This window comes from Crotalus tigris, unplaced genomic scaffold, assembly GCF_016545835.1.
Source record: "Crotalus tigris isolate CLP2741 ecotype Arizona unplaced genomic scaffold, ASM1654583v1 scf7180000024401.5802323, whole genome shotgun sequence".
Classification (NCBI taxonomy): Eukaryota; Metazoa; Chordata; class Lepidosauria; order Squamata; family Viperidae; genus Crotalus; species Crotalus tigris.
The window spans coordinates 304053-323862 of NW_024100569.1; the positions used below are offsets into that span (position 1 = coordinate 304053).

Genomic DNA, 19810 nt, shown 5'->3' on the forward strand with positions numbered 1-19810 from the left:
AATCATCTTGTAGCAATAATTGCAGACTTCCCTACATTTATATCCAATTTTCTTTCCCCAAAACTCTCAACTTATTTAATGAGTTCGCATGCCTGTTTTTATCATACATTTTAGAACATTAAGTGATATCTGATTAATTTCTTGCAGATCAGATTTTCTGTTTTTGTATGTGTTTTTTAAAAGTTTGAATGGTTAGGAGGACTTTTTTTCTGGGTTGGGCATTTGAAGAATGTGGATACAACATCAGACAAATAGACCTTTGTGATTTCAAGAAAATTCAGGTAGAACACTCTAATATTTATTACATTTATATATCAAGGTTATTGATGTACGTGGAAACATTCTAGAATCCATGTGGTATGAATTGTTTCATATTTAGAATATAAAGATAATAAGTGAATTTAAGTGAAAAACCAAATAAATCAAGTTAATTTTCAAGAAAGCAATACGTGCAAGACAAAATTGTGTTCGGGGCTGTGACCTTACAAGCTTGACATGCTGTACCTGATACCCTAATGTCCACTAAGAACACTAAGCTTTATTTTGCAAGATTTTCAGCCATAAGTCAGCCTTTCCGAGTCACTGCCACATGGAAGACTTACAATGCAATTCTCTATATCAACAAATAAAGGACACTAGATTGGAAAACTATTGGAAGGAATCATGTAAAAGAGCCAACAAGGATCCAACTTTGTGTCAAGTTGTTTAGTTAGTTCTCCCAAACTGCTGATGGGGCAATGATAAAAGATGTTGATTTCCCTTCTGCATGTAATGTTCAAAGACTTCACACCCAGTAATGTTATTGCAATTTCTTAAAGTGGATGAGAATCCTTATCTACTTTCCCCCATGAGCTTCTGCAATGTTGCTTTTGCCATTAGTGCTCATTCACTTCTTCATTTACAAGAATCTGATCTTGGAAATGAAAAGGTTGCTTCTGAAAGAATAGGAGCTGAAACAGGTGCTAGCTCTCATTGCAAACTAAAAAGACTCTGCATGCTGAAGATAAAATTAACATAGCCACATCCGGCACCAGTCAGTTGTTCAATACATCAAGCGTGTGCCAGGAAATAAACTAATGAAAGGCAAAAAGCCATATTTACATATGCACTGCTAACGGGGTGGCCAAATGCCGGGAAAAAAATCATTTCTTCATTGTTGTACAGGAAGAGGAGAATTATTTCTCTCATTGTGTTCCACACTACACTTGACTAGAATCTCTCCCTCATAGTTCCAGCAAAGTACTTCAACATTTATCATGCCCTTACTGAAGAGGGCTGAACAAGCTATGTGAATTGTCTGATACTGAAATAATTACCAAGCCCTTCTCTATATTTTTTTTTCTCATAAAGGAAATATTTTCCTTATTTTTCTCTCTCTCATCTGCAAATGCTGTTGTGACCAACAGTCAGGTGAATCAATGTTGAAAGTATTTTTGGGAGGAGCTAAGAAATCATACCCAAGCATTGATCCTTATGAAAAACAAGAACAGAACTTGTCAGACCAAACAGTTTGAGATCTAAAGTTTATTTCTGCTTACCTTGCTCATGTTTTCTGTTAAGACTGTCCATTAAAAGATGATTTGTGATCAACTGAATTCCTTTGGAATACTTTCTGTTCCATTGTCAGGGAGGGAGGGAGGAAAGAACAAAAGAAGAAAAGAAGAAAAGAAGGAAATATATAGTAAAGCATGAATTTTACAGGCCTCCATTTGACTAAATTAAGATGCAATGGACAAAATTTTTGTTTGGACTTTCAAAGAAACTTCACAAACTTCATATTGGACTTCACAAACAATGGACAAATTGATCTAATTGATGACTTTTATCTCATGACATAATTGTGATATGTCATTATAGGTACTGTACTGCATTTGGAAGGTCTACTGATATTTATTGTATTTATAGAATCACAAGGTGATTCTGGGTGACGTACAAACAAGAAAGCAAAACTTGCTCTATTCTCCTATCAAAAGCAATTGGATTGTAAATGAAACAAGATTACATCCTATACCATTAATCCTTTTATTAATTAATAATGGAATTAACATGCAGAATAGCACTTAGCAATAGCACTTAGACTTATATACTGCTTCACAGTACTTTACAGCCCTCTCTAAGCGGTTTACAGAATGAGCATATTGCCCCAACAATCTGGGTCCTCATTTTACCAACTTCAGAAGGATGGAAGGCTGAGTCAACCTTGAGCCAGTGAGATTCGAACTGCTGGCAGCCAGCAAACAGCAGTAGTAGCTGCAGTACTGCATTCTAACCACTGCGCCACCTCGCTTTTGAATATTCGAATATTCAACTTTTGCTTACTATGGAGTACTTCTCTAAATTCATTCTAAAATTACCTTGATAATTTGGTTAAACAGGTTTAAAAGGTAACCTAAAATATACCAAGTTGTTTAGCCTTAAAGCTTTCTGTCTTTTGTTGACTTATAGTTTTCCCAATAAGGCTCAGTTCTCAGTGTTTCTTATTGGTTTCTCAGGATGTTTGTCGTCACTGTCTCAATTCTGTTTACATTTCTTTCCTCTTGTTGAAGTTTGCATTTATGTTCTCAGACCCCAAAACCAGAACTTCATCTTCAATTTTTTATATGCTGGGCCAACAGGAAAAGCAAGACACTTATCATTTCCTGAGTCAGAGCCATTGTATCCTGTGGATTGCTATGTCAGCATATGACTTTAGCTATAAGGAATCTACTTCCTCATTGGATCTCCCTATGCTACTTAGTGTCACTTTGTTATAGGAATTGAACCAAGAAAGATGCATTGTACAGCCCAGACTCTATAGAACTGCTTTGCAAGCCAATGAAGTAATTTAGGAAAAGGACTGGTACCTTTTAAAAACAAAACAAAACACAACCTTGTACCAGGTCAGGCAGACAAATACTACTGTACAATGTTGTAGCTGAAATCTGTACAGTCCTCTCGTTTTTACAACAGCACGTTTGGAAGTTTTATTTTCAGACAGCCTACTGATGATATTACATACAAATCTACCATCAAACATTTATCATTGTGGAGGCACAATGGGTTTGCTTTGTTGATGAAACTAATAACACTGATGTCCTTTCCTTCTGATAGTTTGCTCTCTCACATTTTCTCTGTGTGCCTCACTGGGAATATCTGAAATGCCACCTTAGAAACACCTTGTTGTCAAGCCCAGAAAAGATATTTACAGTTCTGCTGAATCCTCTGGCTCATGTTTATCAGAGAATGGAAGAAGGGCTGGAAAGAAAGTCACTGGAGCATGTAATCACAGGTTTTCTCAGCAATCGCCCAAAGGCTTTATTTGAGGCCTGGAACAGAGACTTTTAAAAGTCAGTGGCAGATTTTCAAAGCCTCAGCTTCGCTCAGGATTTTGCACTTCAACATATTAAACTAAAACCACACACTATCTCTTTCATTTTCCTTTGCCTGCCACTTTTTCTCAGTATGGCACAAATTAAAGGTGTGGTAGAAAATGAATGAAATAAACATTTAAGTGAAAGGGATAGCCAGCCCAAGTGTTTTCTTCTTATTACCGGTAATTGTTTTAGCAGCATTTTTATAAAAAGGTACAATGGCACATGTAACTACAATAAATTTAAACGTTGATTTTTATTTTTTTAAAAAAAGACCGTTGTGGCTATAAACATTACATTTTGGAGACAAATGAGTCAATCCTGCTAATTGTTTTAATTTGAATGAGAAAGTTATAGCCAGGTTTATAGTTCTTACTGAAATAAAAAAAAATGCTTTCATTTTGCTGGATCATGCCCAGTTTTATAAAAGTAAGACTCAAATACTATATATACTCCGACAAAATTGAGTTCAGTGTCGCTTATATCTGAGTTAGGCAGTTTAAGGTTTTACTGTAAGATCTTAATAACAATTAGAATGATAGCATAGCCTTCATCATGACTATATATTTTAAGGATAACTCTTACATTTAAAAAATATTTAAAAAAATCTGGAAAAATATTCAGTGCCCATTATTTGCAAAACTGAAACAAAACACAAAAATTAACATTAACTTATAAGTTTATAAAAAGGTGGGTCTAAAATATAAGAGAGGAATGCAGGTAGCAGAAACGAAATATAGCCATTTTTTAATTAAAAGTTTTACAAATTACAATATAAACCCCCCCATCCCCTCCCCCTCTCCCCCACTTCCCAGAGCTGATTACAGGGTAACAAATAAACAAACATAATCTAGCTAACATAAACCAACTAAACTATCAATCAAAACCATAACACACTTTAACTCCTTCTCAAAACAAATATTAACAAATTAAAACAAAAATAATAATACAATTAATACTATTAATAATTATCTAAAATCTACTCAAAAGCAAGGTAATACTTTTCAGTTTCATACTTCTTCTGAATATAATCAATCCATCTTCTCCAAATAAATATAGCCATTTTTGACAAAAATCTATAATGCCTCAAGTTGTGCTGACAAGGAATTTTGAGGGGGGGAGAGTAATTTTATATTTTCAAAATTTGTAGGTAGCACTGAATCATAACACTGGCCAATATTGAAGTTAGACAGGTAGAGAAAGTGTCCTATCAGGAAGAATGATCTACATCAGGGGTGTCAAACTCACAACATCATATATGACATATTGTGACTATCACAACTTTTTTGCCATTCCCGGCAATGGGGTGGGTGCATCCAGCCCCCAGGCTGGCAGTTTGACACCCCTGATCTACATAAACAAAATCAATTCTCAGTGCTCATGGCACTGATTGAGTTCTGCATCATATCTAGGGTAGTCAACCCCATACAAACATTAACTTAGAAAGTATATTCTTTTGCCATTGCTTCTAATTGCACACTTTAGCACAGAAGTCTTCACTAAAGAAATCAAGCAACAATAGTAGTTCCCATAAAGACAACCAACCCTCTGAATGGCACTGAGGTAGCCACTATTACTAGAGTACCACAAGACATGTTCATTGGTGAGACCACTCACAAGACATTTCAAAAGCTGCTGAAAACCTGGTTGTCCCAGATTTTACTAGATGGTAAGTAGAGTAGTCAGACCACTGATGGGCAATGGCACCATTAATTTAAATATGGAATATGATGCTGGATTGGTTACACAACTGTTACTATGATATTGTTTTACTAATACTGTATTGTTTATCAAGATGGTGTTTATTGATTTGGTTTGGGTAGAAATTTTTCAAAGATATGGTTGTGTGCCCTTTGGATTGTGACTGAAGGAGCTTAAAAGCATTTTTTTGGAAAAAAAAAACTCTCATGAGCTTACCAAAATTTTATGGTGATTTTTTTTTTAAAAAAGTTTCTTAAGTTTCTTCTTCTAAAGGAGGTTCCAGGTGGAACTATGAGTATTAAATGCAATGCTGATAGCGAGGGTATAGTTCTCAGGACATCTGTTGTAAAATGGATGCAATTGATATTTGAGGCAATTGATGACATCCCCAAACACCTACATTCATTGGAATGGGATTTTGAATACCTGCATTGCCAGAAGAATGGTGACAGAGACAGAAGAATCATGTAAAATGTCTGTTCATCCCTGCAATGACTATACTACTAACAATAGTTTAGGTCTAGTTTAGGTGTTCTTGGAAATTTTACAATTAAAATGTATAACAAGTTTATAAAGAGACTGATATTAGTGAAACTGGTTTCATCTGCTACCATTTCTAGTGCCATCAAAATATTGCAAACATTTGGAAAAAGTTCATAGTTAATAATAATAATAATAATAAAGTTCGAAGGGACCTGGTGATCATCTAGTCCAACCCCCTGCTCAGGCAGGAAACCCTATACCATTTTAGACAAATAGCTGTCCAGTCTCTTTTTAAAAACTTCCAGTGTTGGAGCATTCACCGCTTCTGGAGGCAGATTGTTCCACTGGTTAATTGTTCTAACTGTCAGGAGGTTTCAGGAAGTTTCTCCTTAGTTCTAGGTTGCTTCTCTCCTTGATTAGTTTCCATCCATTGCACTTCTCAACATTCATATAGCCTTCTATATAATTATTTTAATTAAAAGATTGTAAGAACCTGCTCACTATCAATAAAAGTTGTCCATGACTATACTAATCAAAATTGTGTGAAGAATTTGCTTATGATCTTTAATATTATTGAAACCCAGTTTATCTTTCTGTGTGTATGTCAGATATATGTGTTACTTCTCTCCTTCAGCTCCTGGATATATCTCTGTAAGCAGAAATTTTTTTGAATGCCAATCAAAATAAAATCCCAGTTAGGGATTTATCCCTTTTAAATACACAAATGCTTGAAGATCAATATGTAGTGTTTGTGGCTATATAACTAATTTCAAGGGCCAATAATCTACTGCTTTCAGCTAACTTGGGACTGTATACAGAAATGATCATTCCATGAGCATGTGTTTTGTGTGTATTTGAAAGAGCAGGTGCTAGATTTATATCAGGCAGTGGGATTGTAGGTACTATAATAAGGAATTGGGGTCATGGCAGGTGAAAAGCATGAGCCATATCTTAACAGACCACATGGGAATATGCACCATGACTGCTCTTCAAGACCCCAATCATTTTCATTCTGAAAAAGAACCTTGTAATTTCTCCTTTGACGTCACCAGGTTCTCCAAAATAGAAGACGAGAATGTTTACACCTTTCTCTGTTTTGTCTAAATGGTGTCAGAGGGCACAACTTCAGACTACTTGTTGTGTAAGCTTGAGTAATGTCTTGCCATCAAAAGTATCAAGGCATCTATCAAGTGGAGAATGTCCTATGCAAAGCTACCCTTGTAACTTCTGCTTTCCTATGAAAAGAAGACCAATCTATTGCCCAGAAAGCCCATTCTCTGGCCTAGATGAAACTAGGGCATGACCCTACCAGTTTCCTATAAAAATCCTGGGTTACTACATAGTGTTATATTCTTAGAAAGATGCTGTCCATGGCAGTTCCCAGAAGCATTAAGTGAATGTGGTAATCATTTCAGCTGCTTAGTCTATCTATCCTCAAAGCCAGGACCTATTTTTTTTAAAGAATAACTGGAAGAGATTGTCATTCATTACTGACAATATTAGATATCCATTTGGGGCCTTCTTAATAATTCTGAGAAATATGAGAACTCATTACTGCCAGGGAGTAGAGTATGCGGATATTCAAAAGCACATCCTACATCCTTTAATCTTAAATTCTCCTCCCCAGCTGAGTCCTCTCCCTGAATAGGAGATATATTATAGCAACATAAGAAGTCACAGGGCACTTAATTTTTTTTCCCTGGTTGACCATTTTCATTCCCTAACAGCTCACTTTAATATCCTACAGCTTACCGGTGGAAGGAATTTAATTAACTCATAATGAGAAGAATGTCCATAAATGTATTGAAATTAGGTTAAGGGTCATTTGGATACGGGCTTGATTTCCACTTTAAAAGTTTTCCAATGGACCATATCCTACATTTTAAAATTCCAGTCAAGGGAATTTATCCTGAAGAAATGAACCTGAATTCTTTAAAATGGCTTCAGATGCCTTTGATTGAAGTCTTAAACAAAATGCACTGAGAAATCTTATATTTCATTAAGACTTATTTATGATTCAGCACAGTACTTTGAATGAAAACAAGCCCAAAATTAAATAGACTAAAATAGAATAGAATAGAGCTGGAAGGGACCTAGGAGGTCTTTTAGTCCAGCCCCCTGCTCAAGCAGGAGAACCTATACCATCTCAGACAAGTGACTGTCTAGCCTCTTTTTAAAAATCTCCAGCGATGGAGCACCCACGATTTCTGCGGGCAAGCTATTCCACTGGTTAATTGTCCTCACTGTCAGAAAGTTTCTCCTTAATTGCAGGTTGCTTCTCTCTTTGATCAGGTTCCAACCATTGTTTCTTGTCCTGCCCTCTGGTACGTTGGTGAATAATGTGACCCCCTCTTCTTTGTGGCAGCCCCTCAAATACTGGAATAATCAGGTCTTAGCATACCATAATAAGGAAATATATCCCATTACTGCTCTATGCTTACCTATACCTGGAACTAATTTATGCACCGGTTGTAGCCTCCAATCAAATACAGCTTCATGTGTGGTAGTTATAGTTCAATGTGGACATGCACTATGTCAGTAACTAATAACCTTTTCTAGCTTCAGGGACAATTATGCAATTTTGTATGTAGTGGGTAACCCTCAAATAACGTATTCTTTTTAGTGGCGGAAATCTCACAGGTTTAGCAAAATTGGGTGCAATTTGTTATCTAACATGATATTTTATGTAGGCTTGCCATGATCCTATGAGGTCCTGTCACTGAACTTTGAAATGTCATTCTCGAATTTTAAAATTTTGCTATTTTGTACATGGTCTTATCAATACTTTATCAAAATTATACACATAATTTTATATGGCCTATGTACTGCTTGAGGACACCAGCAATGCTATGGTGCTCACAACCAAACTCTAAATACTGGACATATACTCTGGGAAATACATGCTGTTTGTGAAAAAATGTCCAAAGTGGTCATGAGTTCTTAAGGCTTTCCTCTGTTATAGATTTCTGGAACAGCCAAAAGACAGCAAAAAGAGAGAAGAGTTCCATTATTTTTTTGTGTTGTTGGATTGGCCATTTGTGTGTTAATGCATTGATGACATTTGAAAGTAGAATAGAATGCAAGTTTATTCATTGCTTTAGATTAATGTCATTGTATTTCGGTCTGCCATCAAGACACTTACAAAAAGGTCATGGTGAACCTAGACTGATTCTCTTCCAGCACTCTAATATTTTAATCAGTACATATCTGGTCAAATAAATTGTAGCTGAGAATCCCATGGCCTTTCTTTCTCATAGGAAAGGACTTCTTTGATTGCATTTTTTTCCCAGCTTCCCTATTTTCTATTTTTATGATTCATTGTGCTTTTACATAGATAAGTCTTTTTTTTTTTTAAAGCCAAGCAAAAGTTCCTATTTTTCCATGTGCGTTTTTCCCTTATACCCATTTGGTGCAATACACCGCCCAAGATACTGTATGTTTGTCTATTATTCTGCATTATACTGTATTTTGTATTATGATTAAATATGATTTATATGTGAATCAAATGATCCATCTGCTCCCGCTTTATTTTTATTTTCTCCATTCTTCCCCTATCAATATTTCCCTCCATTCTTCCTTCTGTTCTTTATTTTCCAAACTAGGTTTCTAGGTTAGTTTCGGGTCTTAAGCAAGTAATTTGGTAGCTGTATGTTCAGATATATATTACGAAAATATTACTGATACAGTATGTCATACATTTCTGCAGTGAAATATTTCTAATCCTACAATATGTAAATTCATTTAGGAGTCTTCTTTCGTGCCTCTGAGTGATGTACTGTTCTGGATTTCCTTCCCTGAGATCAGCTTCCCTTGCAGCAAATCTTTCTACATGCATTTTAGATATATAAAATTGGATCGTTCAATTTCCAACAAGGAAGGCACACAGCAGAAGTTGTTTATTGGGTCTCATTATGAATTGTTCCTCTTTGAATCAGGGAACACACTGTGGTGAAAGAACAATAGAGGAGATCCTTGGGAGCTATTATTTATTTATTTCGTGTATGGTGAGAACATAAAGAGAAATAAACACACAATCCATATGGTAATATGCAAACTTCTACAGAGGTATAGCAGTGGCTGCGTAACTAGATGTCCAATTTAACTATCTGGAGTCGGTTATGCTTATTGTGTATTTCAAGATGTACGTTAGAAGAAGGACTTCCTCCCTTACCATTCAGCCTTCAGCCTCCATAAACAATTCCTTTCAACATTCTCATGGGCAAATTGTATTGACTGACTCTTATTTTCCGGGACCCATCTGCAGGGTCTTTCTTTTCTTTCTTTCTTTCTTTCTTTCTTTCTTTCTTTCTTTCTTTCTTTCTTTCTTTCTTTCTTTCTTTCTTTCTTTCCTTCCTCCCTCCCTCCCTCCCTCCCTCCCTCCCTCCCTCTGTCTTCCCCATCCATTTCAGTCTGAAAAGGGACTCTATCTTTAGTACAACTACAGTATACACAATTTATGAGCATCATTAGAAAGGCCCAGTTGTAGCAAAGAGTCAGAATCAGGAAACTTGACAACTGCACTGGAGAAGTTGTGGTTTAGCACTTAGAGTGGGCTGAGACTCTGAGCCTGTTGCTGCTATGGAAACTGTTTCGCCACTTAGACGAGCTTATGTTCTAAAACCACAATGTGCTGCACATCCTCTTCCTTTTATACAGACTTCTGAAAAAGAAAAACAGAAATACGCATAGCGAAACCACACATGTGTAACTAAGGACTCATTTGCTGCAGCTATCCTGTTTGCTGTATTTGTTCTAAATTAGTTAGTTGAAGATCAGATAAAGAGGAACTTGAAAGCACACAGTGAATTCCAACTAAGGATTAGAAATTAATTGTATTTTCATTTCAGGAGGCAAATTGGCCTCCTTTTTATTTCCGAAATGATAACCTGAACAGGAGTAGAGTGATATGCTCAAATCTGAATTTTCTGGATTTTGTGTTGTTACTTCTTAAGATGCAATAATGGACCTAAAGTATCTATTTTACGGAAGAATGTCTACAAGACATTATAGCAAAGGGTTTAATTATAGCTTAATTTCATGGCTTAGAAAATATGCACATTTGTAAAATTGCATCAGAAGCATACAAAATCATGTTTGCATTTACGTTGGAAGAAAGAAAAGCAGCTTGAAACAAGCTGAACCAAACTTAAGATTGAAAAAAACTTAGCCTTGGTGAAACTGAAATAGGCTGGGTTGTCCATCCCTAGTCATGAGTGACTTCAACTTTCAATTCTTTAGATCAGAATTATTTTTATCTTGCCATATAGTTTTAGGTTGGGCAGTTTCTCTCAGTTAATTAAAGAAGGCTGATTTCAACCATTGATGTCGTCTAATGAGTTTCATTCCTGACAAACTTTGCAGAAATATCTAAACAGGTTTTTAAAAATATATTAATATTTTAGTGAAGACATTATTACATGTTTTTATATTTACGGTCATTCTATTAATAACTTGAAATGGTTTTATTTGTCTCAATTAAAATCCAAACTTATCCATACAATTATATACAGTAAGCTAAAGGATGATGCTGGTGAAGTATGTAGTTCCAAGTTAGATACTCTAGCAATCTGATCACTGCTAAGATATTCTTTTCCATTTTCAGAAGTTTCCAGGATATAGTCAAAAAAGGCAAGATGGAGGCTGTGAGGGTACTGTCTATTGCTTCTGTGGTAGTGTGTCACATTAAAAAAAAAAGGCAGAGCCTGAATCATGAAATACTGCCTGCCTTCTTGACTTTTTAACCATGCCCTATATGTTAAAATAATATAACACAGAGGTTCCCCAACCTCTGGGCCATGGCCCACTACCGGGCCATGGCCTCTTGGCCACTGGGCCACGTGAATGGCTGGCTAGTGTGCACATGTGTGTGCATGCACTTCCCCCTTGCACTAGTACAGCCCTGAGCATTGCATGGGTGCTAGGCCCACCCAGAGCATCATGTGGGTGCTAGGCCTGCCCGAGTGTCATGTGGGCGCTAGGCCCACCCCAAGCATTCCACAGGCGCTAGGCCCGCTCCCAGTGTTGCCTGGGTACTAGCCCCACCCCCAGCTTCGTGTGTGCACCCCTGTTTGCATCGCACAGCCCCATGCCTGCCCCTTTCCAAATTGGCAGCCCCATGCCTGCCCATTCCTTTCCCTCTGGGCTGCCAACCTGGGCCGCCAACCTGGAAAGGTTGGGCACCTCTGATGTAATATATCCATGTTAAAATAATGGAGCAAGAAGGAGGAAAACTGGATTATTTTGCAGATGGAGAAAGTATAGAAAAAGACATTGCTTCTTAGATAATTATGCTTGAACTCATGTCATTGTAGGCCAGGTGTGGTCTGTTGTTTGAGTTAGAATTCAGATTATATCTGGCTTCCGCTCAACAAAACCTGATCTCGCACTCAATGTTTAGCAAAGCTGTTTTTATTTTCAACATATCTCTGTTACAGTTTCCACATGGCCTTTCTTTTATAGCTTCTGCTGGTGGTGGGTGCTCATCAGAAGAGCCTTTAAGAATTTTCGGGCTTCTTAACGTCAACTGCACTTAGGAGGTTAATTGGGGAACTGTGCAGGTTGAAAGAGCTTGCTAGCAATGTATGTTATAAGCCAATATTTGCAAAGCAGTTGCAATATTCATAGATTCTCCTGACAAAGCCAAACATATTTTTGTCTCCTTGTGACGTAAGAACACTGCTTGTGTTCCCTGGACCATTCCATGACATGTCACCCAATGTTTTCTCTCCAGTTGCTACATTCATTTGATTGACAATGGCTTGTGCAAGATCAACCATTGATCACAGTCTTCTTTTAAAGCAAAATGTAACAACAACATAGTTAATGTTTAGCTGAGTTCTTTTTATCAGCTCTTTCCAGCTTCCATCCATTTCCTTTCAGATATTGTAATGATAGGTGAAAAAGATCTCGGGTGAATGGGCCAAGAAAAACTGCCTGAGGAGTGACCAGGTAAGACACAGCATAGCCTCCAGCTGGATTCTGGACAGAACAAGAGGCTCAGAAGAGACCCTCTTTAGCTTCCCAGACTGTAAAAGAGATGGAGGGACAGTTGTACTGTAAGATTCTGTTACTGTAGCTTTACAATAAAGTAGAATTAGCTCATGTTTCCTGTCTGATCTGCCCATTAAGGTTGACACAGATATGTATAACTTCAGTATGGATGTCTAAGGCATCCGACTGGGAATAGCTGTTGTACTGTATAGACTCATTTGGATGTAATCAGAGAAGGATTTGCTTCTCAGTAAGCTTGCAAAAGATGCTCATTTTATAATAGATTTGATTGTTGGAAACTCAGTTTAATCATCTTCCACAATGCTGGGCTGCCTGAATAGACTATTATCAGTGTATTAGCATTCTGCATGCATGCTTGCTGTCTGACATACAGGCACATACCATCATATAGTATGAGATACATCAGTAACAATCCTTCTCCCCCCCTTCTTCCTTGAAATTTATTTTATATACATTTCAAAAGTTTGAAACACCTTCCGATTTTGGAAGAATTGCTTCTCTGAACTGCAGAAAGGTTACTTTCTGGCCTCTGGGGGTAGCAAACCTTTGTTGTTGGACCTGGAGCTTTGTAGCCCAAGTCTTTAAAAAAAAATTAAACTTGATTTTTTTAAAAAAAGGGAAGCCCTAAAATGATCTAATATCAGTAAAACAGTTTTTTTTAATCAAAAACATGCCAAAAGTTAGCAATGTTTTCCTTACAAATATCATATTCATGTTGAAGTTCAAATCATATACACTTCTCTAAACTCCTGTGGACTATGTAAAATAAAAATTACCAGCTAGATATGATCACAGCCATAGGGTTTTTACATCTTGGTCTTTTAAAAACAAGTCTCATCAATTGACAGAGTGGCTCATGGCTACTTTCTTACAGTGAAACAGATTTCTACCACATAGAGTTTTGTTAGAGTTTGTTGGAGTTTGTTATGTTATGGTGCCATCTACTGATTTCTTGTTAAATGCTTTTTAAAAACTCAAGGATGAGCAAAAATAGCAAAAAGAATAATCATTGTCCTCCAGTCACTGTACCTTTCATAGCTGAATGGTATATATGTATTAATAAACTTTCTATCCCATCACAAATAAACTTTCTATCCCATCACAAATAGTATATAAATCTTACTTATATACACGTGTGGACATACGTACATTAGACACAAATGTATCACCTATATTCTCTCTCTGCCTCTGTCTTCCTATGTGGCTACTTTATTTTGTATCTGGTGGTATGTGTGGGGGCAGTTGATTGGGCTGGACATACATCCCTCATACTAAATCATAATTTGGTTTGTTTGTTTTGGGTTTAACATATAACGCAAGCCCAGTCACCATGGACTGTAGCTTGGGAGTTATGTTTTATTGTGATCCAATCAAGCAAATCATGAGATGCAAGTGGTCCCCTATTTAAGACTTCAATTACGATTTCAGTTGTAAATCATGATGGTCATAAACCCACGTAACCAGACCCGTTTTTAATGATCTTTTTTGCAATGATTATTAAGCAAATTTGGTGGTTGTTAAATGAACCATTGTTTGGTTTGGGGCACTTTTTGCTGGTAACTTGAAGTAAATGCCATTTTCTGGCAAAACTAAATCGCAGTCACGTGACTGCAGAGCACTGCAAATGGCTATAAATGCAGGCCCATTGGTGAGCATTCAAAATTTAACAGTGGCAGTAGTTCGCTTAACAAATGCAGCAAGAAAGGTTGTAAAAGGGGGCAAAACTCACTTAACTAATTTGTGGCCTCCACTCCACTCATTAGTCGGAACCATGACATAAGATATCTGGACCACTTTTTTTTTCATGCTACAATGTATTCATGTCTCCGTTTTCCTCCTTCTTAGGCCAATCAACACCACCAGGAACGTCTATTAAAGCAGGCACAAATGGTAAGCAATATGTGTATTTAATTTGTTTTTGTGAAATCTTTGCTTTTCATGGGATATGATCTTATGCCACAACAGATACCGTATATTCCGGCGTATAGGGCGACCCGGCATATAAGACGACCCCCATGTTCAACGCCGGGTCGCCAGATGATCGATGCCGAGTTGCAAGACGATTGACGCCGAGTCGCATGCCTAGAAAGTCATCTTATATGCCGGAAACTACTGGTATTTCCAGCGTATAAGACAATCGACGCCGAGTCGCATGCCTAGAAAGTCGTCTTATACACCAGAAACTACCTTATTTCTGGCGTATAAGACGACTTGGCGTATAAGACGACCCCCGAGGCTGTTTCAACGCTCTCAAAAGTCATCTTATACGCCGGAATATACAGTATTCATCAGCAACATCTGTAGGGGCAGAACCCTGTTAAGAATTGAGGGCAATAGGATGGAGATGTATTATTACAACTTTGAAATCAATCTGCCATATAAAATGACCAAAAACAGAAGAGAGTTTGCAGTCTATCCTTATATAATCAATTTCACTACATTAGTCAATGGAACTAACCTTTGAGTAGCTCGGTGGCCTAGAGGTTAAGACTCTCGCCTCAGGAGGCTGAGAGTTCAATCCTAGGCAGAGGCAGATGTTTCTCTATCAAGGCGCAAAGAGAAAACATATGCTGTGAACTCTGTGTAGGTTTCAGGAAGGACATCTGGCCAGTAAACGCTCAGCTCCATTCAGTCACCCTGACTCCACCCTGATGCACGGGACGACAGAGTTGTAAAAAGAACAAAAAATGCTACTAACCTTTAATGGTTAGTAACATTATACTCAGCTGTCTACATTTTTTGGAAATATTGGTTTATTTTGGCTTTCCTTGTTTTCCCTGGGGTTGTTAATTTAAGCTCATCTACCCTGCCCAGTTGTCCCACTGCCAAAACAGGAAGAAAAAAATGAACAATGCCATCTTCTATGGATTTCTGACTCATAAAAGAAACTTCAAGGTGTGATTTTCTGCTCTGACTCTGAAATACACTTTTCCATCTTACGTCACCTCAAGTCAGTGGTGGGATTCATATATGTGAACAACGGGTTCTCTGGGTGGATGCCACTTCTGGAAGTCCATTCTGGGCCTGGGCAACAAAAAATTAGCTACCAGTTCTGCCAAAGTGGAGCGAACTGGCTGAATCCCACCATTGCCTCAAGTGTTCTTATCCATTTAAAATAGTTCATTGCAGATGCCTTGGTGTATAAGTGTGTACACAAATACACACTCACATACACCTATACACAAGAGTGTAGATATTTGTTTGTGTGTGTGTATGTGTGTTTGTGTATGTGTGCATGTGAGCCCCAGAAGACCCACCCACAGAAGGGAAAATAATTCACAATTGGGTTTTTGGGAGGGAGAGAATAATAGCAAGGCATAGCAGCAGAGAGATTGTCCAGTGGAGGATGTGGTAGCTTATCATTTGAAATTAATACCTTGCAAGCTATTGTAAGAGTCTTTTGATCTGGATAGGATTTTCTTAAAATGATTTAATCAAACTTGCATGAGCACAGTACAGGGGCAACTTAAATGTGTGGATATGCTCTATGTTTGTGTCTTATACTTTTACTGGTTTTGTAAACTGCACTCAGAAATGTGATTGCTGGATCATACGCTAACAGTGTAAATGAATGGTGAGTGTCCTTTCTCTCTGATGTATGTTTAACCAGTTTCTTTCCAAGGGGCAAATACTAAAAATATTACTTGGGTTAATTATGTTCTAACTGTTTTTACTACCTTTTGGAGTGATTTCCCTGACTTTCTGATCCGTGAAGTTATGCTTATGCAACTTCCAGGAAGTTTTTCAATACTAATAATAATAATAATAATAATAATAATAATAATAATAATAATAATAATAATAGAATTAGAAGGGTTAAAAGTGCTAAAAATGCACATTGTGGCTACAATAAACTTTATCAGGAAATCAGCGTTGTATTCTTCTAAAATGTAATTGTATTTAAATGTTAAAATGCCTTTAATATATTGCTAAATTTAAGGACAGAAGTGATATTAGAGTAACAATTTGAGGGATGGGTGAGTAGAGCTGTGTTTTACAATGTTTAATTATAAAGCCCCTGAGAAGTGGTCTCAGGTCATTACTGTGTTTTATACATTTCTGAGTGAACCAGATCAATTTGTGGGATTTTTTTTTAATCTGTGCACAATAATGCTGTTTTTTTTTTTCCATTCCTTATCTACCCTCCATAGGAAAAACAACTCCTGACTTTTCCTTGACACCTTCACGCACCACTCTATTCTCACCCTCAAGCACCTTTGAAGCAAAGTCTGGTTCTCCAACCAAGGAAACAGTACCTCCTCCTGTTTCTCAGGCTGTTAATTTTACTGAAACCTCTCTTAGCAAAAAGAGTGTGGCTTTCATTGCTACTTCTGCTTCCCTCACTATCTCAGGTTTGCTTTAGCGATTCAGACATAAGGAAACTAAGCTAAACTGAGAATTTCGGGTCATAATGCCTTGTAAATATTGTCTATTTGCATGGGAAAGCTCTACGTCTATGTTGCAAAGTTGAAATCCATAGGGCTGGAAGCATTTTATTGGGCTTCTTGATTATACGTTGTTGCAATGCAGGAAATTTGGTAATGGGGTAAGTTCTGTGGTCTGGAGTGATCAGTCTCTATGTCACCTATCCCCAACCTTTCAGATGTGTTAGACTCATAACTCTTCCAGTTCCCATAGACTGAGACTAGCAAAGGTTGTTTATGTATGTATCTATACCAGTGGTTCTCAACCTGTGGGTCGGGACCCCATTTGGGGTCGAATGACCATTTCATGGGGGTCGCCAAACAACGCAGTCCGCCATTTTTTCCCCCTTTTCCTTAGCTGTGCTACTCCCTTTTATTCTATTGGCTTTGAAAGCCAATAGAATAGACTCTCTTGAATAGAGTCTAATTCTATTGGCTTTCAAAAGCCAATAGGAATTGTCCAGGCTGTCTCTGCCCTGCTGAGCCCGCCAAAAGTCCCATTCTGCAAATGGTAGTCTTCGACTTATGACCGGTTGAGAAGTCCTCGACTTATGACCGGTTGGGGGTTGCGGCATTAAAAAGGTTGAGAACCACTGATCTATACAATGAAGTAGGAAATGAGGCAGCAGAGTAGGAAATGAGGCAGCAGCTCTTTCTGTAGTGTTTAAGAGGAAACATGGAAAAATTGATGAAGGTGATGTATCTCAGCAAGGCAGAGGCTGGCCTTAAGTCTACGTTGTTTTATGCATCAGGAAAGGCTGAACCCCTAAGGAGCTTTCAGCTAGCTCTATCTGTTAAATGATATTCAGAACCATCTCCTCCTCCTCCTCTTCCTCCTCTTCCTCCTCCTCCTCCTCCTCCTCCTGAGAATTTTGAGATTCAGGAAAGTTAACATAATTTGCTTGGGGGGGGGGCAATAAGTGAAACAGTGGGACACCTATGCTATGACTATGCACAAAGATAACCAGATGCTTGGGCCAATATGCAACATTATGTATCTGACTCTGAGTGAGATGGACAGTATCTAAATTTGACAAATAAATAAAATATTATAAAATATGCATGCACCTATTTGTGCGCACACTGTTTGATTAAGCTGTGACAAGTTTTTTGTGTGTGCTCTGACCATGGAAAGCAGGACTTCTTAATCTATCGATTAAACTCGCCTGAGAGTTTCAAGCAACATGTGTGTGTGTGTGTGTGTGTGTGTGTGTGTGACACTGTGTGCACATATCTATGGGAGTTAAACATTACTTGCAGGAAGATTGAACGTGCTGTGAAAATGTGCTCTGGGGTTTGTGTGTTTTTGTGTCTACAAAACCTAGAGTGAGCATTACAGTATCACAAAGTTTCACGGACCTTGTGATATTTAGATTAATATATTAATAGATTAGATATAGATTAACAGTAGTACATTTATCATGGTCACTGACCAGTATTTTATTATTTTTTGTGAAGACATTACAAGGTTCAAATTCATAGAAAATTTTGAGATGTTTAATAGGAATAAATAAAAAAAAACATTACCAATGCTAAAAGGATACTAAAGTACTCTAAAGCCTTCAAAATAGTTCAAAGACAGAAAGAGATTAACATTTGATTATTAAAACATAAGTGGCACGTTATTTCTTGTCCAACCCTAACATCAGTGTGACCTTTAATTTTATTAAGGGAAAGTCTTATGAATTAGCATAGGCTATTGTGGTACTATGGAGGCAGAAAATCACTGATTCAGTAGCACTGAAATCAGTGTATTATTAAATTCAAAGGGAACTGAATTCAGCAATTAATATAGCTTGCACAAATATGCTTATATTTCAGTATAGAAATATTATGGCATCTAAATATCTTTTCTAAGGCCTTCATGGCTCCTCTATCAGGTTTGCGACATATTTCTTAACACAGTGGTAGCGAACCTATGGCACAGTGGTAGGGAACCAGAGGTGGCACTCAAAGCCCTCTCTGTGGGCACCTGCGTTGTCACCCCAGTCCTAGGCCTTCAGCTGGGTTTTATAAAACCTTTTTGCTTTAGGCCTCTGCCACTGTGTGCAAAAAAAAAAAAAAAGGTTTAATCAGTCAATTTCAATTTCTCGCGGGAAAAAAAAGTTCTTGCAAAGTTGGAATTGATTGATTGAACTTTTTAGTCCCAACCAGTCTGCCATTACCTCTGCAGCCATGCCCACCCAATTGGCCACACCCACCTGGCACTTGACGATGCATAAGTGGGTTTTGGGTTGCAATTTGGGCACACAGTCTTTAAAAGGTTCGCCATCATTGTCTTAACAGCTTGTTCCTTTACAGCAAGCCATGGGGGTGAAAAAAAACCCACCAAAGGGCTAATTTGGGCCTAATCTGATTACCATCATGACAGACCACTGTTTATCATGACCCCTGATTGCAACCACTGGGAGGAGTCATAATCTCCAACTAAGTAGGGGAAGGATTGCACCTTAAATTAACATTAGCTGTATACATTTCTAATCAGAAGTAAGCTCTGTTGAATTTAGGAGCTGTTATTGTGTAGTAGATTGCATGTAGCATGTACTGTAATACATTGTAATGTGTAGAGTGTAAAAGATTACACTTTTAAATTTTCTACTTTTGATTTGAAAAAGCAGCACGGCACATTTTCTTTTCTTTCAAACTTTAAATATATTAGCAGTTATTTCTGAATGTGATGCTAACATTCTCTTTATTTCCTTGGCAGATAATGGGAGCACTTTCTTTACACCAACCACTGGCACCACAACAAGCATCTCTTCAGCCCTTCCAAGCACCACCTCAATAGGTGACAAACCTGCACCCATTTACTTACTGTGCATGCAAAGTTTTTGAAAACAG

At 37.6% G+C, this 19810-nt stretch overlaps 1 protein-coding gene across 3 annotated transcripts in view; it reads left to right on the plus strand.

The window, feature by feature from the left end:
* PTPRC (protein tyrosine phosphatase receptor type C) overlaps positions 1-19810 on the plus strand; it is a 77761-nt gene that overhangs the window by 17776 nt on the left and 40175 nt on the right. For 2 of the 3 annotated variants that reach the window (XM_039329645.1, XM_039329646.1), the window contains 3 exons: positions 14391-14435; positions 16697-16897; positions 19677-19757. In XM_039329645.1, the coding sequence (XP_039185579.1) occupies positions 14391-14435; positions 16697-16897; positions 19677-19757 (327 nt within the window). The remainder of the gene's footprint in view (positions 1-14390; positions 14436-16696; positions 16898-19676; positions 19758-19810) is intronic. The other variant, XM_039329647.1, reaches the window with a different exon arrangement.